Source organism: Conger conger, chromosome 2 (genome assembly GCF_963514075.1).
Source record: "Conger conger chromosome 2, fConCon1.1, whole genome shotgun sequence".
NCBI classification, from domain to species: Eukaryota; Metazoa; Chordata; class Actinopteri; order Anguilliformes; family Congridae; genus Conger; species Conger conger.
This window is the reverse complement of record NC_083761.1, coordinates 38,027,477-38,045,563: the sequence shown is the minus strand read 5'-3', so window position 1 is coordinate 38,045,563 and position 18,087 is coordinate 38,027,477. Positions and strand designations below refer to the sequence as shown.

The following is an 18,087-nucleotide window of genomic DNA, read 5'->3' as shown; positions in this document are numbered from 1 at the left end:
AGCAATTGCATAAAATTGTTCAATGTCATCATTACTGTGCGCAGCACTCCTATAACAAGCGCAGTGGTGCATTCCCCAAAGCACAGCCAAACCTGAGTAACAACACTTGCTTATACATCCAAGACTTCCCAGTGATCACCATGCAAACCATCATAGCACCTGATATGAATAACAAATGCTACACCACGTCCAGGGAGAATACCGTTTGTTAGCTAGCAAGCAAGCGACCAACCATACGAAACGGTTCCAAAAAGAATATTATTTTTTTTCCTGAATGTTATGCACAATGCTACACAGAGCAACATCACTAACAACCGCAACAATCATGACATCTCAAAAACTCTAGCTCAGGAACCTGTATCAACCACAGCAGTAGAGCAAACAACAGCTTGACAAACCATGCAGTGGATGATAACTTGTTCTCGTTCACAGACAATGAGGAATCTATAGATATAGGTAATGATTGTGTGGGGGATCAATTATACCCAGATATCGTAAGAATGAAAACATGAACTTGAAAACTTTTGACTACACAGACCATAAATTGTAAGATATTGAAAATGATCTGGAAAACCACATCAAAAACAATCGTGAGTAGTATACAGATGAACAATTCAGCAATAATGTGAAAATGGAATGTGTTTTATCAATAATACATGGCAACAGTAGAAGCCTCCATAAAAACCTCTCAAAAATCAAGGATTATCTGTGCCAATTCAATAAGTTTAATGTCATTACTGTATCTCAGACTTGGCATGATAATGAGAAAGATTATGATGTGGAACTGGAAGGATTTGAGGTGTTGAAAAACATCAATAAAAAGGAGGCAGAGTTGCCCTGTATGTTGATACAGATTTAAGATGCAGAATGGTGAAACGTATGTCAAACACTATTAAATATTCTGGAATGTCTAACTATAGAAATTGATGTAGAAAAGTCCAAAAATAGAATAATTAGTTGTATATATAGAACACCAGGAACCTGCCTTGATACATTCAAAGATAGATTAGCTGGCATGTTTGACAAATTGAATGATAAAAAGGTGCAAATTGTATGTGGTGATTTTAATATTGATTTGTTAAACCAAAATGGACACAAACGGACAACAGACTTTATTAACACAATGTACAGCAACAGCCTATTTCCAGTGATTATAAAACCAAGTAGAATAACAACAGACACTGCTACATTGATAGACAACAAATACAATTGAAAGTATGTTAATAATGATCCGAACAAAGCCTATGATGATTTTTTGTCTACATTGATTGTATAATTTGAAAAAAACTGTCCGTTACGAATACCCACAAGGAAGAACAAATATGTGGACAAGCCATGGATTACCAAGGGGATAGAGAATGCATGTAAAAAGAAAAAAATATTATATTATGAAAATATAGAACAAAAGAAGCAGAAAATAAATATAAGTATTATGAGATTTAATAAGAAGGAGCATTACCACAAACTATTGGAGTACTATAGGACGGAGAGATTCACAGTATAATTAAAAACAGAGCAGAAAAGCAGAGAATCCAAATTATTTTGTAAAAGATAATAATACAATTACAAATAAAACAAAATAAATTGCTAATGAATTTAATGATTATTTTGTAAATGTTGAATACAATTTAGCAAATTAGACTATGGAGCTGAAAAATAAGGATGGTGTAGATGAAGATATAATTCATAAAAAGGGGTGTTGATAAAAAGGAAATATTACACATTGTAAAAAAAAAAAGAAAAAAAAAAAGAATAAAAACTCTACTGATTGGACTGAAATTGATATGTCGTTAGTAAAAATATTACAGAATGTATAGTGGAAACCATGACACATATCTGCAATCAATCATTCCAAACAGGAATATTTCCCAGCAAAATGAAAACCGCAAAAGTAATTTCTATTTATAAAAGCAGATAGACATCTTCCCCAGTTCCTCTAAAATTCTAGAAAAACTATTTGTGCAGAGACTTGACAATTTTATAGAAAAACACAATTCATTGAGTGGCCATCAGTATGGCTTTTGAGTGAATGGGTCCACCATGTTGGTAGTGACGGAACTGGTAGAAGAGATATCTACTGAAATGGACAATACGGAATATACTGTCGGGGTGTTTATAGATTTTAAAAAATAAAATAAAATAAAATAATTCGATACTATTGACAATGAACAAACTGAAGAGATATGGTATTAGGTTGAGGTTAAGGTTATCTTGATGATAGACATCAATATGTACAAATAAATAATATTGTATCCGATTTGTTGAAGGTTACTTGTGCGATTCCACAAGGATCAGTGTTAGGCCCTAAACTGTTTATACAGTATATAAATTATATTTATATACTGTATAATATATATATAATTTATATAATGTGTCTAAATTGTTAAAATGTGTTTTATTTGCTGGTGACACTAATTTATTTTTCTCTGGGAAAAGCTTGGAACAGCTTCTGAATACAGTGGAAAGGGAATTGAAAGCCTTAAAGCGATGGTCTGACATCTCATAAGATGATAACAAACTATCATCAAATTTAAATAAAACAAAGTTTATAATATTTGGTAATTGGCATGTGTGTGTATGAAAGTGTACGAAAATAATTTTTTGGGTGTGATAATTGATCATAAACTAAGTTGGAAACCACACATAAATCATGTAAAAACTAAAATATCTTAATCCATTTAAAACTAAAGATATCTTGAATCAGAACTCACTATATATATATATTATATTGTTCTCTAATAGTTCCATACATTACCTACTGTGTGGAGGTATGGGGAAACGCATACAAGACCAACACTAATCCAGTTTTCATGCTGCAGAAGAGAGCCATAAGAATTGTAAATCGAGCGGATTATTAGAAACCAGCCAACAAATTATGCTTTAAAGTTTTGTGATCTAGTTGCTCTTAAAACTGCACAGATAATGTACAAAGCACAAAATAACATGCTTCCTAACTGTATTCAGAGGCTATCTGAAATTAGAGAGAGCCAGTATGAATTTAGGAGAGTAGGTATGTTTAAGAAAACAAGGGTGAGGACAAATATAAAGAATAGCTGTATATCTGTGAAAGGGGTTAACTTGTGGAATATTTGTGACAATTATTAAAGATGTGCAGTACACTTTGCACAAAAAAAAAAAAAAAAAAAAAAAAAACTTTAAAAATAAGTTGTTAAACAAATATAAAACTGAGGTATGATTATTATTGTGTATGAAACCTTTTGAACTTTTATGTTTTTATTATGTTTTGTTTTTGTATAGACTAAACGTAATAGTGAAAGGGTTGAATTTGTGAATATATTATGTAAAAAGGGTAGGTGTAATAAGCTAAAGCTTCAGCCTACACCTTTTCGGTCAACATTGTTATTCATTATTTCTATGTGCATTCATTCTGTAAAAATTGTTGATAACAACCAAAATAAACTTCCTTCTGGGATGGCACAGTCTACTCTAACATGCGCAGAGAAGTGGTCATCCAACTTAGTCTCCCAGTAATATCCAGGATGTATAAAACCAATTTAAAACATTGCCTGAGAGACCGACCCAGTTTTCAAGCCTTTCAATTAAAATGCCATGATCAACAGTGTCAAATGAAGAGCAAAGATTTAAAAGAATTAAAATGGATACATTATTTGAATGAAGACTTATTCTTATGTAATTTATAACCTTCCCTTGTGCTGTGGTGGGTTCTAAATCCTTATAATGAAACCAACATCGTTTCCATTCAAAAAATCACTATTCATTTAAAAAACACTTTTTCCAATACTTTATTTAAAAACTCATCAGAGCTGTTGGGATAAGGCTTTTTTTTGCAGCAGCAGCCTCACAACTAAAGTCTTAAAGCTGTTCGGAACAATTCCACATTTTAAGGACAGATTTAATAGCACATTCTTCAGCAGACAGTCAAAGTTGTCTTTAAAAAACCTAGAGAGAATAAGATCGAGAGAGGAAGTGGTTGGCTTCAGCTGTGAAACAATATTGTTTAGTTCATTTTCATAAATCATTGTGAAGCAGACATGACTGCTAGGGGGATAGTTTGGTGGGCAATGACTGTACTCCTTTGGTAGCTTGTAATTGCGGATCATATCTTGAAAATTTAGTCCATAAAATATAAGGCAGATTCTTCACATTTTGTGGCTGAGGCCTGAATGGGTGAAGCTGAGTTCTGATCTGGATTTCAAAGGCAGTCAATAGTTGAAAACAGCATCCTATGTTTATGTGCATTCTCAGTGATGCGCTTTGAAAAATGAGCCTCTCTGACAGGCACAGCTCTGTTATGCGCAAAAAGATGTTCTCTATAAATATCCATATTGATTTACCATTGCTCCAATTGGGGGCGACATTGCTCAGGCAGTAAGAGCAGTCGTCTGGCAGTCGGAGGGTTGCCGGTTCGATCCCCCGCCCGGTGCGGTGTCGAAGTGTCCCTAAGCAAGACACCTAACCCCCAAATGCCCCTGAAGAGCTGGTCGGGGCCTTGCATGGCAGCCAATCACCGTCGGTGAGTGAGTGTGTGTATGAATGGGCGAATGGAGAAGCATCAATTGTACAGTGCTTTGGATAAAGGCGCTATATAAATGTCTGCCATTTCTGCACACCTTTAATTCATAAATATAATTTATGGTTTTATGGTTGTGGTTTTCCAAGCTACATATTTCAAGCATATTCTTTTCTGTGATTAGAGTGATAGCACTGAGTACGTCTTTAAGCATTTTGTTAAACTGCTCTACAAGATTGTGTGCTGTAGGGTACCCAATTTGCCAATTTTATGGCAATCAAATGTCTTGTGTTAAGTAAGAAGTTAAAATCTAGTGGGGAAGCTTCAATAAAGCTTGCTACATTTGCAGATGACAACAATGCTTCTGTCAGAAACATTAAGTACAATTTGCTATGTGTTTTTGCAATTTGCAATTTGCTATGTGTTGCTAATGTCATTCATAATAAAACTTTTGATGGACCAAGACTTAAACAATCAATAGACTTAATTTGAGCCCATTGACTTTGTAATGCCAGGATGCAACCAATGTCACCAATTCTTAACTCTGATCCTTGGGTTCATCAGTGCCTCCTTCACCATCTTCCCCACCATCCGTGGCAACTTCCTGGCAAGTTCCATCCATTTCATATTTTTTAACTCTTGCCCTTACAGTTGTAAGTGGTATTTTTAACAGTTTATGTATTCCTTTGTACCCATTACCAGACTTGTGACGGTCAATTACCATCGGCCTCTTTTGAATTGACAGCTCTCTGACTTTTCCCATGTTGATGAATAACAAAAGGATTTTGCATGAGTGCTGCATCATTGACATGGGAAGTGATGAAATTACACAATATAACTCCTTTAGACGGAGATTAACTTAATAATATTTTTAAAAAAAATCTATTTATACATATATACACACATGTACACATATATATATACATATACAGTGGTGTGAAAAAGTGTTTGCCCCTTCCTGATTTCTTATTTTTTGCATGTTTGTCACACTTAAATGTTTCAGATCATCAAACAAATTTAAATATTAGTCAAAGACAACACAAGTAAACACAAAATGCAGTTTTTAAATGAAGGTTTTTATTATTAAGGGAGAAAAAAAATCCAAACCTACATGGCCCTGTGTGGAAAAAGTGATTGCCCCCCCTGTTAAAACATAACTTAACTGTGGTTTATCAAACCTGAGTTCAATTTCTCTAGCCACACCCAGGCCTGATTACTGCCACACCTGTTCTCAATCAAGAAATCATTTAAATAGGACCTGCCTGACAAAGTGAAGTAGACCAAATGATCCTCAAAAGCTAGACATCATGCAGAGATCTAAAGAAATTCAGAAACAAATGAGAAAGAAAGTTATTGAGATCTATCAGTCTGGAAAGGGTTATAAAGCCATTTCTAAAGCTTTGGGACTCCAGCGAACCACAGTGAGAGCCATTATCCACAAATGGCGAAAACATGGAACAGTGGTGAACCTTCCCAAGAGTGGCCGGCCGACCAAAATTACCCCAAGAGCGCAGCGACGACTCATCCAAGAGGTCACAAAAGACCCCACAACAACATCCAACGAACTGCAGGCCTCACTTGCCTCAAGTTAAGGTCAGTGTTCATGACTCCACCATAAGAAAGAGACTGGGCAAAAATGGCCTGCATGGCAGAGTTCCAAGACGAAAACCACTGCTGAGCAAAAAGAACATTAAGGCTCGTCTCAATTTTGCCAGAAAACATCTTGATGTTCCCCAAGACTTTTGGGAAAATACTCTGGTCTGACGAGACAAAAGTTGAACTTTTTGGAAGGTGTGTGTCCCATTACATCTGGCGTAAAAGTAACACCGCATTTCAGGAAAAGAACATCATACCAACAGTAAAATATGGTGGTGGTAGTGTGATGGTCTGGGGCTGTTTTGCTGCTTCAGGAACTGGAAGACTTGCTGTGATAAATGGAATTCTGCTGTCTACCAAAAAATCCTGAAGGAGAATGTCCGGCCATCTGTTCGTGACCTCAAGCTGAAACGAACTTGGGTTCTGCAGCAGGACAATGATCCAAAACACCTCTGAATGGCCAATTCCAAGTCCACCTCTGAATGGCTGAGTCAAAGTCCTGACCTGAATCCTATTGAGATGCTGTGGCATGACCTTAAAAAGGCGGTTCATGCTCGAAAACCCTCCAATGTGGCTGAATTACAACAATTCTGCAAAGATGAGTGGACCAAAATTCCTCCACAGCGCTGTAAGAGACTCATTGCAAGTTATTGCAAACGCTTGATTGCAGTTGTTGCTGCTAAGGGTGGCCCAACCAGTTATTAGGTTTAGGGGGCAATCACTTTTTCACACAGGGCCATGTAGGTTTGGATTGTTTTTCTCCCTTAATAATAAAAATCTTCATTTAAAAACTGCATTTTGTGTTTACTTGTGTTGTCTTTGACTAATATTTAAATTTGTTTGATGATCTGAAACATTTAAGTGTGACAAACATGCAAAAAAAATAAGAAATCAGGAAGGGGGCAAACACTTTTTCACACCACTGTACATATACAGTCCCGGCCAAAGGTTGTCACATGAGTGGACAAAAGTGACAATTGCTAATTACCCAACTCTTAATTAGCTAATACAGTTAGGAAACAACACAAATTAATCATAAGTGTCTGAAGTTTATTTAGATACTAGCAAAACAAAAATTTCATAGATGCTTATGAGGTTTATTGCTTGATAATGATGAACAAGCCAGTTTCTACCTGGACAATCTTGTCTAGTCGCAAATCAAATTATAATCAATAAATTGTATCTTTCTCAAAAAGTAAATAAAATACCAAGTGAAAAATCAGTCTAGTATTTCATCATGGACTATAAGTTAAGAAATTAATATCTTGTATGGGTTCCTTTGGCCTGCTGAACAGTTGCCATCCGGTTGGGCAGAGAGTCGTAGAGCTTGTTGATGAAGTCGTCGGGAATGGCATGGAAGGCCACCTTGCAGGCATCCCAAAGCTCCTCCAAGCTTCCTCGGCATGGTCCTCCAAGCTTCCTCCTTCATTCTTCCCCAGATATGCTCAATAATATTCATATCTGGAGACTGTGCTGGCCATCCCTGAAGGACCTTGATCTTCTTCCCCCTGTGAAACTTCATAGTGGAACCTGAGGTATGGCAAGGAGCTCCAACCTGTTGAAAAATCTGACCCCTCTTGTAGTTGGGAATGTACTGGGAGGCAAGAATCTATTGATATTTGGCACTGTCAATGTTACCATCCACCTGACAGATCTCCCTGGCACCTCCGTATTGGATGTAACCCCAAACCATAATCTTTCCACCTCCAAATTTGACTATCTTCTGGGTCCAGACGGGCCCCAGGTCGTCGACAATATTGGCGGCGCTTGGGATGGAGCTCAACTGACGATTCATCTGAAAAATAAATTTTTAGCCACTCTTCTGCTGTCCAACCTTCTGTAAGGCTGCGGGCCTTGGCGTACGCAACACGGTTTCTTAGCGGTCTCTTGTTTAGCGCTGTTTTCTGGGCAGCAATACGACCGTGGAGACCATTGCGAGCAAGAATCCGACGTACAGTTCTTGACGAAAGTAGTGTTGCTGGCGTCCACTCCTCCTGGAGCTGTGAGGTGGTTGACATGGGGCTGGCTTTTGACAGTCGGACCAGCAAGCTGTCGTCTCGAGCAGTTGTCTTGCCCGGTCTGCCCGGTCTGGGTCTTTCATGGACGTCGCCAGTCTCTTGGTAGCGCTTGCAAATCCTCTCCACCTCCGTTTAGACACATTGAAGATGTCTGCCACTTCAGCAGGAGACTTGGACTTGAGATTCTTGATGATCAGCACTTTGGTTTCTGGTTTGATCTTGGGCATGTTGACAGAAGCAATGTCGAGCATGAACTTGATGGCTTAAAGTGTCAAATTTCTGCTTTTATAGCTCAAAGTCATCTACAGCTGACTAATCAAGCCCCTTGTTTGTTTCTTCCTTATTCACTGTGGCCTTGATAATTGATCATTATCAAGCTGTAACATTTAGTAACATTTTTGAAATGTCATTTTGCTAGCTTCTAATAAACTTTAGACACTTATGATTAATTTGTGTTGTTTCCGAACTGTATTAGCTAATTAAGAGTTGGGTAATTAGCAATTGTCACTTTTGTCCACTCATGCGACCAAACCTTTGGCCGGGACTGTATATACAAATGTACATATACATATATATACATATACTTATATACATATACATACTTCTCATCTTTAAAACTCATCCGGTTTTAGTAACCTCATGAGTGACGAAGTGCATGCCAAATAGTGGACTTTTGTACCATTTTTCTCAATGTGCCTATAATATGCCTTAATTCATTCACCGTTAACAAAACAGCAATACTTTGTAAATAAAAATGTATGTTTATTTCAGCAATTATAGACAGAGGCAGCAGCCACGCAGCCCACTGGATACATTTTCTATGCTGTGCAGTGAGGCAAATGGGTCAATTGGTTCAGTAGCTATAACTTCAAAGAAATGCCTATTTTGCAAACTGCAAAAAAGATTTCCTCTACACTACTATCAGTATAACATGGATCTGTCAGGGAAGTGTAGTTAATGTGAAATACGGTTAAAAAAAATTAATTGCACTTACGATGACTATTGGCTTTTTGTATAGAACAGCTCTTCATGCGGGATTTTCTATTTATGGATTTGATGCTTTTAACTTGTGGACCTATGCACTTGCCAAATGACAAAAATACTAATGTGAAATGTAAATATGGAATATGGAAATATGAGCATCCAGCAATTTTAACAATCAACACCCTTGTTTAATATTCAACACTGAATACCAAATACAAGCACATCAAATGTTAAAACCCTTCACTTATCCAACATGTAAAATAAATGCATTTGATTGAATTTATTCATTATTATCAAAGATATCAATTAAATCGCCAAATTATTTGATCGGCATGGCAACCTATTGGATCAACCTTTATCAAGGTGCACACTTTAATTACACCCAAGTAGATTAAAATGAAAAAATGTCTTAGGCTACAACACAGATCCACGTCAAATCTAGAGACGGGTTCAACTACCTTAAAACAACAAAGTTTACAGTCAAGAGAAATGAATTAAAGAAAATACCAAAACACAAAATGACCAGGGATGAAATTTAGAATGCCAGACCAAGGTGGAGAACTTCCAACTCAAAAAACTAACCAAAGGATGACCCTATTTTATCTAGGTGAAGGAAGGGCGGGACATCCCAGCTTCCCCTGGCCCATGCATATTAATTCATGATTGACATTGAATATTAAAGACTACTTCTGGGAGTGACAACTATGGCTATGAACGAAATGTTTGTGACCACTATGTGGCGAGACTTGATCAGCCAGTAATTAAACCAAGTTATGAAGAAAGCAGTGACACTCTGGCTATGGGCAAATGTAGAATGCAGAAAATAGTGGCTGTAGGTAAATTAACTATTTTAAAGATCTGGAATCGTAATAGTATTGAGCTTGAGACTGACACTCACACAAACACAAACTTTCATTTGAAGATCCCCATGGTGGTGAATGCAGAATTAGCAGTTCCCTGAGAGATTGATTGCCATATTATTCCTGGGTGTGGTTCTGCTCATTTGCTTTCGCTTTGAAAGGTACAATAGCTAAGATATTTGTGTTAAAACATTGTTACAAGACCATCCTATCATTGAAAAAGGCTCACTGGCATGTTGACTCACCCTCTGCCTGTGTTTATAGTCCTTAAATTTGGGTTTCAAAGTGTACATTTGTCAGGCCGCGACTCTGCATCAAAACATTGTACAGCTGTACAACAGTTCAAGCTCATTGGTTGAAAATTGGTTCTAACTGCCACAGCCAGTGGCGTGGGAGCTTATTCTCCTGTCGCTGCCCAAATTGCACTCCAGACAAGGGATCACTGAAACTCTGTCTACTATTGCTTATTATCCAAGCGAAGACTACATATCTAATTCTAAAACGATACAAGTTTGTTATTGGCAGCAACAAGCAAATTAGTTAAAAATTAATAATTAGTTATAAAAAAAACTTTTTAAAAAACTTACTTTTTCCTCTTGAGCAAAGTCTTGTCTTCTCTTCAAATCCCCAGATCGTGAAAGCTCTTTCTTACCAGTGCTGGACCCAGCAGATGGTATCAGTTCAGACATCCACTGTGCACGAAAAACACTGAGCTCCAGCTGAAAAAAAAAGTGAAGAGAGTAGTCAAAATACTGTTCAGTAAATCTTAAATGTGAAATACTCCCGTCTGCTTTTTGATTCATTTAGTAAGCATGTCAATAGACAAGCTAATTTGCTGATTTCGTTTTTCGTCATTTGATTCTCTTCACTAAAAGCTCATTCCATCAGCATGTTTTTGTTTTCTGACCAAGATTCACAAACAAATCAGCCCATGCCTGTCCTCGCTGTGATGGACGTATAGATTTTATCAGTATTTTTGGCAGAATATGGTGGTAGCGCATTAAATTTATGTAATAATGCCCTGCGAATGCGCATCAATCGTAAGGTTTACTAATGAGAATGTTATGAAGCCGTATTATTCACTTATAGAAATCTAACTTATTTTGTTTCATGGGTGTCTCCTACCACAAAATTGTGAATGAGGGCTTTTCATTTGTTCAACTACATAATTGCGAATTGCTCAGTAATTTTGGTATCAGCGACTGCAAATGAGTCACACGGTTTCCTTTGTAAATCTGACCCTGAGACTGAACTGTACTTACTTGGAGGTCAGTATCACAAGAATTTTCATTTTCTTCAGGTTCATTTTCTTTTTCTTCCTCTTCCTCTTGCAGAATATCACCACACTTTATTTCACTCTCTGCCTGGTGATAGAAACATATGGTTATAGTTTGCTCTCTGGCTGGAGCATAAAAAATTACTCGCAACACAATCTAAAAATCAGCAATCTAGCTGAAGCACACAATATCAGAATCACACAATATAAAGATACTACAGTGTTAGTCACGCTGGCACCAGCATGACACCAGCCGTAACAAGCATGCACAACCTTCACTTGTAGTTTGTGATCACTGCTGCACTGGTGTGCCAGAGAATTGAAGACAAACATATGATGTAATGGTTACTTGTTCTGTTTCATTATGTAGGCTATCATTTTAAATATTTCAAATCACACAATAAATAAAAGTTTGAGTGGTACTTGCAAATAATTTCAACTCTCCATCAAGAAAATACAGTGCAGTCCAATGTGCTAGAGGACAGAGCCAAAAGAACAGAAATTGTACCACTGTCCAAATACTTACTCCAAAGACTGCACTAACTCTAGTAGGCCTATTTGTGCATGCACTTCTTGTCAGGCATTTTCTAAATTTCTGCCAGAATCTAGCACAATGAATCTCCAACCAGCCATCAATCAAAACGAAAGCAAGGATTAATTAAAATGTGTTTAAAACAGCAATTCCTAAATCCATCAGTTTTAACAGTCAAGACTACTTTTGGGAGTGACAGACAGACAATAGGTAAGATTTTATCTTAATGTCTTAAAACATTATTACAAGACCATTGTAAATCCCTTCCTATCATTGAAAAAGGCTCACTGACATGTAGACTCAACCTCAGCCAGGTGGGGTGGGATAAACAGTGTTGTGGTTTGAGCGTGTTTGTTGCCGCAATTCCTCTCTTGACCGTTAGAAGTCCAAAATTACCTATTGTACCTTTAAATATCCAGCACTCTGAATACTGAACACAAGTGTGTAAACAAGTTAACATGTCACTAATTCAACATCTAATATATTTATTTGATTTAATTCGGTAATTATCAAAGATTATTTGATATTTGAATTATCAATTACATTTCCAAATTCAGTGATAGGCAGAGCAACGTGTCGGATCAATCTTTATCAAAATGCACAACTTGCAACAAGGTGAAAATCAAGAGATTTATTTAGTTACACAAGATATGCATGTCTAATCTAGACATGGTTCACCTTAAAGCAATGAAGATTACAGACACAGACAATAGTCACAAAGGAAATTAATGGAAGACCATACCAAACTCCATCTTTTTTCCTGCCAAAATGCTCAAGAAACCTGAAGCTCCCGCTCCCACGGAGTTATATTTCAATTATTTGCTTGTTTTTATAAAATCACAAGCATACTGAACTGTATCTGAACTTCCCAGTGACATGCCTGATCTGCGGTGAGTATCCTGATGACCGAGAGACAAAAAGAACAATCTAATTTGTTGAACAAACCCCTTTCCGAGATGGCGCTTCTGCAAATGCCGAGGCTCCAGCCTTGGACATACAGTACTGTGCAAAAGTATTAGGCAGGTGTGAAAAAGTGCTGTAAAATAAGAATGCTTTCAAAAATAGAAATGTCAATAGTTATTTTTTTATCAATTAACAAAATGCATGAACAGAAGAAGTGAATGAACTGAAGAAAAATCTAAATCAAATCAATATTTGGTGTGACCACCCTTTGCCTTCAAAACAGCATCAATTCTTCTAGGTATACTTTGCACACAGTTTTTGAAGGAACTCGGTCGGTAGGTTGTTCCAAACATCTTAGAGAACTAGCCACAGTTCTTCTGTGGATTTAGGCAGCCTCAAATGCTTCTGTCTCTTCATGTAATCCCCGATTCGATGATCCATCCTATTAATAATCATCCTATGAATAATCTAATTTTTGTTTCATAATATGTAATTATGTATGTAAATATGTAATGGCCTTGTATATGCCATATACTTTAATGGCACATATATATAGATATTGTCGTATTCTAGCTGCCAACCTTGGTATGCTAGTTTGTAGGTTGATGTATACTTCAAGGGTTCCAATTGTATCTGTATGGTCACGCTAGGACTCGGAACCATACTGTCCTCTAGGGTCCTCTTCACACTTGTTCCTGTGTTCAACCTGCACTTCATTGTACGTCGCTTTGGATAAGAGCGTCTGCTAAATGCCTTGTAATGTAATGTAATTATTTGGAGTCAACAGGCAGCCAACAGTAAGAAAACAGCAGCACTGTGTCCTGAAGTCAGTAAGTTAAACGTTTGAGAAATAAGGTTTGAGAACAGTATGAAAACCATGTAGAAAAACAAAACTAAAAAGTAGCAATAGCAATCCAGCAAATGCAGTTAGCTAACTTAATAAAAAAGAACATATCATCAACACTTCCACAAAGCAAAAATGCTGTCTGTCATTTAGTTTGTATAGCTTGCTATCTACATAATTGGTCACAAAAATAAATAGCCCAAGTAATTACAATTTCTGGATAGGTTTTAGCAATAGAGTAAATGCTCATCTACTGATTTCTCCATATAAATTATTTAAGAAACTCTGATTAGTAGCACACAATTGCCAGCAATTAATGACAAAAAAGTTAGAAAAAATAATGGCTAGTAAATCTACAGAAAGCCATAAGCAGATAAACCAGAGCCGTTGGGTTAATCTCAAGCGTATTGTAGACGAAGTGAATATACGATTGAATTGAGTTACTATTAGACACATTATGTTTAGTTAACATTAAATTATGGTAGGTGGGTCATTCTTTGATTTGGGTTGCAAACCATGTTCGCTCATTTTCACATTACATAAACAAATGTAAATCATACTTGTTTTGGGTGGCCTGTAGCGTAGTGGTTAAGGTAAATGACTGGGACACACAAGGTTGGTGGTTCTAATAGCCACAATAAGATCTGCACAGCTGTTGGGCCCTTGAGCAAGGCCCTTAACCCTGCACTGCTCCAGGGGAGGATTGTCTCCTGCTTAGCTTAATCAACTGTATGTCGCTCTGGATAAGAGCGTCTGCCAAATGCCAATAATGTAATGTAATGTACTTACTGTCAGAATATTAATGAATTTGTTTATATTAACCTCTTTTAAGATTACTTTTGCAATATGATGAGAATTAAATTTTAATTTTCAGGTCAAAAAGAAAACACTGAAAATACTGTTTACTGATTATAAAGATTAGTTTGAAAAAATATAAAAAGAAAATAATATTGAATTAAAAATTGTCTGAAGATTTGATATCTGTGGTGTTACCCACCAGATCATATCTGTCTAACAATAAGCAGGAAGAACTTCCAAACTACTTCCTGTTGATTGTACATATAATTCTGACAGGTTTGACCAATCAAGCACTCTCTCATACCTTTTGTTAAATTTAAAGGCGCAATAGGTAATGTCGGACTTCTAACGGTCAAGAGAGGAATTGCAGCAACAAACACCTACATCATTTAAAATGCATGGGATCTATTCCTGCAAAACAATGCACACCACCACCACCCCCCTCCCAATGAGCTCACAAGATTTCCATTTTCAACAATTAAACTTTTGAATGCAATTCATTAATGATTTTTTAATGTTGTGGCTGATGTTGTAGCTTGTGCACATGTTCTATGTTTCACTTCACGCTCTGCGGCACATATTGATTGATTTATTAACTTGTTCTAAAACTATCGTGTAGGCTTGCATAACAACGAAAAGGTGGTCCAAGACAGTTACTGTAGAAGGACGTTAATATGCATGCAACGGTGAAACAAAAAGCATGTTCCCATTGAGGATTTTTTTTTTTTACACGAATTATTTCATTGGAACATCTGGATGGAAACGACACAATTAGCAAAACTTACACAATATCGTTTTAGGTGTTTTTTTCCATTTTGTTAATAAAGAGTTTATGCGAGAAATAGACGATGGAAACGCGCTCTTCAAATAAATAATGATGTAACAAATATTGCATGATAGATACGCTGTTTGGTGCGATTGCATTGCACAACAATTCTAAAATGTAGAATATATTAATACATTATTTAATAGACTAGGTTTCTAAACATAAGCTAATGAATTTAAGCAGAAAAATTACTGTCTGTAAATTATCTCCATCACAATTTCACCCAGAGCACTCTGCACCCGTAGGGGAGTCTCTACGCTATAAATAGAGACTCGTTGGTTCACCCAAAATGGAATCTAACGATTATGCAAAATAATCGCGGTCAACTCAAATAATCGCGATCAGGCAATTATGTAATAATTGTGACAGGCATAATCACATGCAAACTCAGAGTTTCTTCTGAAACTCTAAAAACCTTTTTTTTTTTTTACATTTCATTCTGCACTGTAATGGTAAAAACATGCAGTTTCATTAATACAATGGCCTAATTAAGTCTGTACTCCAAAATATACACCCTACGGGTAAATGTGAAATAAGTTTAATTGGGAAGTAAAAGTTGCTTTTTCATGCTCAGGTTGACATCATGGAATTGCCATAACCCCATCCTAAGTCGCGCAGACGATAATGCGTTCCCCATTGAAAGAGACAACTCAACTCGGCTGAAAAGTTGAGGGTGTATCGGATAAAGTAGTTCAAACATTTTGGTTAGGTGCAAGTTATTTTCGTCCGCGAAGTCAGTATTTATCCCATTGCTTAAGTCTAATTATGTCTTATTTTAGACATCTAACAGCTAAAAGACAGCTAAAAGTTCCTTAGCCAGGGCCAAACAAAGCAATTTACTGAGCTGCGACAGCACTACTAGCTAGCTAGCTAGCACTTCATAACTACATGCTTAGCATTGACGTGAAGCTCGTGACTTGTTAGCCAGAAACACAAATATACAATGCAGCTAGCTATATTCACTTGAATTAACGTTATATGACGAGCTATGTTAGTGTGTTGTAGATACAGAACATTTCAATGTACGTGTCGCTGGAACTCAAGCAAGCAAGCTTACCATCCGTTAACATAACTTGCTAACGTCACTTTGGTAGCGCTAGGCTACCGATCTAGCTAGCACCGCAGCCAAATGTGTCCAACTAACTAGCAACTTGTGTTAGCGAACTTGCGCTACGTATTACGACATTAACGTTAGCTCGATAGCTAAGCAGGTTATAGTATTCAACCAGTTGACATGTCACCACATAAATTCACAAATGGAATTGTGACGAAGGTTACTGTTAACGTATATAATTACCATAGTTGCTTATCTGAGAGGTCCTCTATTCTGTCTCCAGATAAAATTAATAGTACAGTTCGCGGTCAGAAAAGCGGACAACACAACAGGAAAAATTACGAGCACGCCAAACTGCAGCCATCTCGACCAGTTATGCTAACTACTACCCCCAAGAGTTACAATCAGGTTGGTTTGGTTTTACTGCAGAGTGAAAGGGCAAAGCTCCTGCATAAAACTACGGCTAGCCAAAGAAGACATAAGGCTTGTTTGAGATGACTTTCGGCTCGCCTCGAAAACAGGCGAGAGTAGCCGATTGCAGTCGGGGGAGGAGTCAAAAAGTCGGACACTTCTTCTGAGCAATGGCAGACATCACAGTCTATTTTTGTTTCTGTACCACAAACCAATGAAGAGGTTATGACTGACTTTTTAAAAGATCTATAAAATAGCACCATTCTTCTCTACTACTTCTCTACAACGGAACAGAGTACTCAGTGAGCACTTTATTAGGTATTTATTAGACTCATTTTTTTGACTACTGCTGTAGCCTATCCACTTAGAGTTATGATGTGTTGTGTGTTCAGAGATGCCCTTCTGTATGCCACTGTTGTAATGTGTGGTTATTTGCATTTCTCTCACCTTTCTGTCACCACCTGACCAGTCTGGCCATTCTCCTCTGACGTCTCTTGTTTCTGTCTGCAGAACTGCTGCTCAATGGATTTTTTTATTGATTTTGGCACCATTCTTTGCAAACTCTAGAGACTAGTGTGCGTGAAAATCCCAGGAGATCAGCAAACCACCAACAATCATTCCACAGTCACTTAGGTCAAAATTTTCCCCCATCCTGATGGTTGATGTGAGCATTAACTGAAGCTCCTGACCCATATCTACATGATTGTATGCATTGCACTGCTGCCACACAATTGATCGCATGAATAAGTAGGTATAATAAAGTTAATGTTCCTAATAAAGTGCTCGGTGAGTGTATATTTGGAGTCTGTGGCATTTGCACATCAGCTAACTCTAAGGCCAAGCTACAAAGAGTCGTATGCATGGTTCAGTGGGTCATCGGCTGCCACCTGCCCTCTATTAAGAACCTACTTATCTCCAGAACTAGGAAATGTGCAGGGAAGATTATGGCTGATCCGTCCCATTGAGCCGAGAGCCTGTTCATAAGACTTGATTCCGGACACGGTGGTACAGGTCTATTACTGAGACCACAGAATAGCCACCAGAATATCTTCTATCCCAAAGTGGTAGCCCTTCTCAATACCTCCTGAACTCTTGCTTTGTATGTTGTGTTTTTGTATTCATTGTATATTGTATGTGTTTGTATATTGTATATTGTATGCGTTTTGTATATTGTTTATTATATATTGTGGTGCCCCACTGGTTGAGAGAGTGAGAGAGAGAGTGAGAGTGAGAGTGAGAGAGAATGGGTGAATAAAAATTAATTTATTCTCAATAAAGGCCTTTAGGGCAGAGTTCAATTGTTCAGAACAAAAAACTGGGTTCCTTTAAAAAAAAAAAAAATAGCAAACGGTCAAAAAATTTGGAACCCCGAAAAGGCAGCGAAAAAAAACACAAAAAAAGAATCGGCATCCACGCAACAGCGTTTGTCCGTCTTTGTCTGGGGGCGGGGTCGCTCCGCCTCCGTCTCCCCGGTATTGACCGTCCGCTTTCCC

The 18,087-nt window shown here is 37.3% G+C and overlaps 1 protein-coding gene across 1 annotated transcript in view; it reads right to left on the bottom strand.

Moving 5' to 3' along the window:
* Window positions 1–16,647, bottom strand: part of fbxo9 (F-box protein 9) — a 46,966-nt gene extending 30,319 nt beyond the window's left edge. Inside the window, exons 1-3 of the mRNA XM_061232759.1 lie at window positions 16,427–16,647; window positions 11,213–11,314; window positions 10,538–10,669 (exon numbers count right to left, since the gene is read on the bottom strand). Coding sequence (XP_061088743.1) covers window positions 10,538–10,669; window positions 11,213–11,314; window positions 16,427–16,429 — 237 coding nt within the window. The 5' untranslated portion in view covers window positions 16,430–16,647. The remainder of the gene's footprint in view (window positions 1–10,537; window positions 10,670–11,212; window positions 11,315–16,426) is intronic.
* Between the last annotated feature and the right edge of the window lie 1,440 nt (window positions 16,648–18,087).